Source organism: Poecilia reticulata, linkage group LG4 (assembly GCF_000633615.1).
Source record: "Poecilia reticulata strain Guanapo linkage group LG4, Guppy_female_1.0+MT, whole genome shotgun sequence".
In the NCBI taxonomy this organism is placed as follows: domain Eukaryota; kingdom Metazoa; phylum Chordata; class Actinopteri; order Cyprinodontiformes; family Poeciliidae; genus Poecilia; species Poecilia reticulata.
In genome coordinates this window covers 5,686,187-5,688,039 of record NC_024334.1, presented here as the reverse complement: position 1 = coordinate 5,688,039, position 1,853 = coordinate 5,686,187, and the positions used below count along the sequence as shown (strand labels likewise).

Genomic DNA, 1,853 nt, shown 5'->3' with positions numbered 1-1,853 from the left:
AGAGTTGGAGTGTTGCTAGGTAACCACAGAGTTGGAGTGTTGCTAGGTAACCACAGAGTTGGAGTGTTGCTAGGTAACCACAGAGTTGGAGTGTTAGTTGATGCTACCCAGCCTGTCTGTGTGATCGACATGTGTTGTTATTGATTGACTGTCCAGTCCTACTACTTCTGCACCTTCAACCAATTTCAGCAGATTATTTATCAAAACCTTCAGCTGCTTCTGGAGAATTACACTATGAGTAATTTCTCTGATACCTTTTGAAGAAATGTGACTTTTACATGAATTGAAATGCATTTAGCAGAACCTTTGCTCTTTGACAGCTTCTTCCTACATCAGCTCAGAAACTCCATTCAACTTTTCAACAAGTCATCTGCAGATTTGAATTCTCACAGATATTTTGCAAAGAAAAGCAATTTTTCCTCATTAATATTTACATGTCATTTTCTTATGAGTCATATTCAGTTGAGTGGAGTTTAAGTTTAGTTTGTTGATTGAACCTGCCAGCAAATTTAGTTTTGCATCCTTAATTTGTATTTATTGAATTTTCCACTGTGCGACAGTAAAGGACACTTCATTAAAAAAATAAGACTTTTAGTTTTTGAAACTAATTTTCTTTGTCATTTTTTTCTATTTTTTCAAAATATGATCTGAAATAACCTCATTTTGTTGTAGCTGATTTTTTCATCATCTTCAAAATTGGATGGTCCATTTTCTAACACCCTGTCCCTCAGTGGGGTCAGGAGGAGCTGCTGCCTCTCCAGCTAACGTTCTGGGCGAGAGGCGGGGTCACCTGGACGGGTCACCTGGACGGGTCACCTGGACAGGTCGCCAGTCTGTCGCAGGGCAACACAGAGACACACAACCACACACACTCACACACCTAGAGACAGTTTGGAGAGACCAGTTAACCTGACAGTCATGTTTCTGGACTGTGGGAGGAAACCGGAGAACCTGGAGAAAACCCACCATGCAGGGAGAACATGGAGACTCCATGCAGAAAGACCGGGAATCGAACCCAGAACCTTCTTGCTGCAAGGCAACAGCTCTACCAACTGCACCACTGTGCAGCCGGTTATGATCAGCCTTTGATTAGAATTCAACATTGAACTCTAGATGAATGTCTGATTTTTTCCATATGTTTTAATTTGAAGGGCATACAGTCCTGCTGGACCAAAGTCTTTTATTCTGAAAATAAACTTGTCTGTTTCATTTCCTTTGACGTCTTATTTTGAAGTCAGGCATGCTGCCATGGCTTTTGTGCTTTTATTTTGGCATGTTTCCTGTTTTCAGGAGGAGCAGGAGTCGTACCTGCAGAAGGCCAACAGGTTGTACTCCCTGATGCACGCCGTGAGCGACAAGGTGAGAGGGCTGGGCTTCATGTTCTGGTTCTGACCCGACGCACTTCCAGTCCCATTAATAAAACCATAGTGATGATGATGATGGTGACCTCTGACCCCTCCCTTCCCAGGCGCTCTGCGGTGACGGTGAGAACTCGGCGCTGCGAGTCGCTGAGCTGGAGGAGGAAGTCCAGACGCTGAAGAAGGTCAACAAAGATCTGTTTGAGTTTTCATCTCAGCTGCTCACCAAGCCCACATGAGCACTTCCTGTCCTACAAAATAAAAGCCCTGTTTTGTATCAGCTTCCTGTGTGTCTTTCCTCCAGACCAACCAGGACCAACTTTCCTTTGAGGCTGAGAGATGAAAGTTTCTACTAGAATCTGTTTGTCTCTTTCTTTCTCTGAGGCCATAGGTCAGGAGAGCGGGTTGAGGGTGAAAGGTCACCGGGTCGGCATGGTGATCTGTGGCGTTCCGCCCCCGGGCTACGCCAAAGCCCCGCCCACTTTCTCAAAACAG

General features: G+C 44.8%; 1 protein-coding gene across 2 annotated transcripts in view; it reads left to right on the top strand.

The window, feature by feature from the left end:
- wdr18 (WD repeat domain 18) overlaps nt 1–1,640 on the top strand; it is a 7,369-nt gene extending 5,729 nt beyond the window's left edge. The window contains exons 9-10 of one of the 2 annotated variants that reach the window (XM_008406530.2): nt 1,291–1,359; nt 1,469–1,640. In XM_008406530.2, coding sequence (XP_008404752.2) covers nt 1,291–1,359; nt 1,469–1,597 — 198 coding nt within the window. In that variant the 3' untranslated portion in view covers nt 1,598–1,640. Of the gene's footprint in view, nt 1–19; nt 775–1,290; nt 1,360–1,468 lie in introns of those variants that run through there. The other variant, XR_001776575.1, reaches the window with a different exon arrangement.
- Nucleotides 1,641–1,853: the final 213 nt, after the last annotated feature.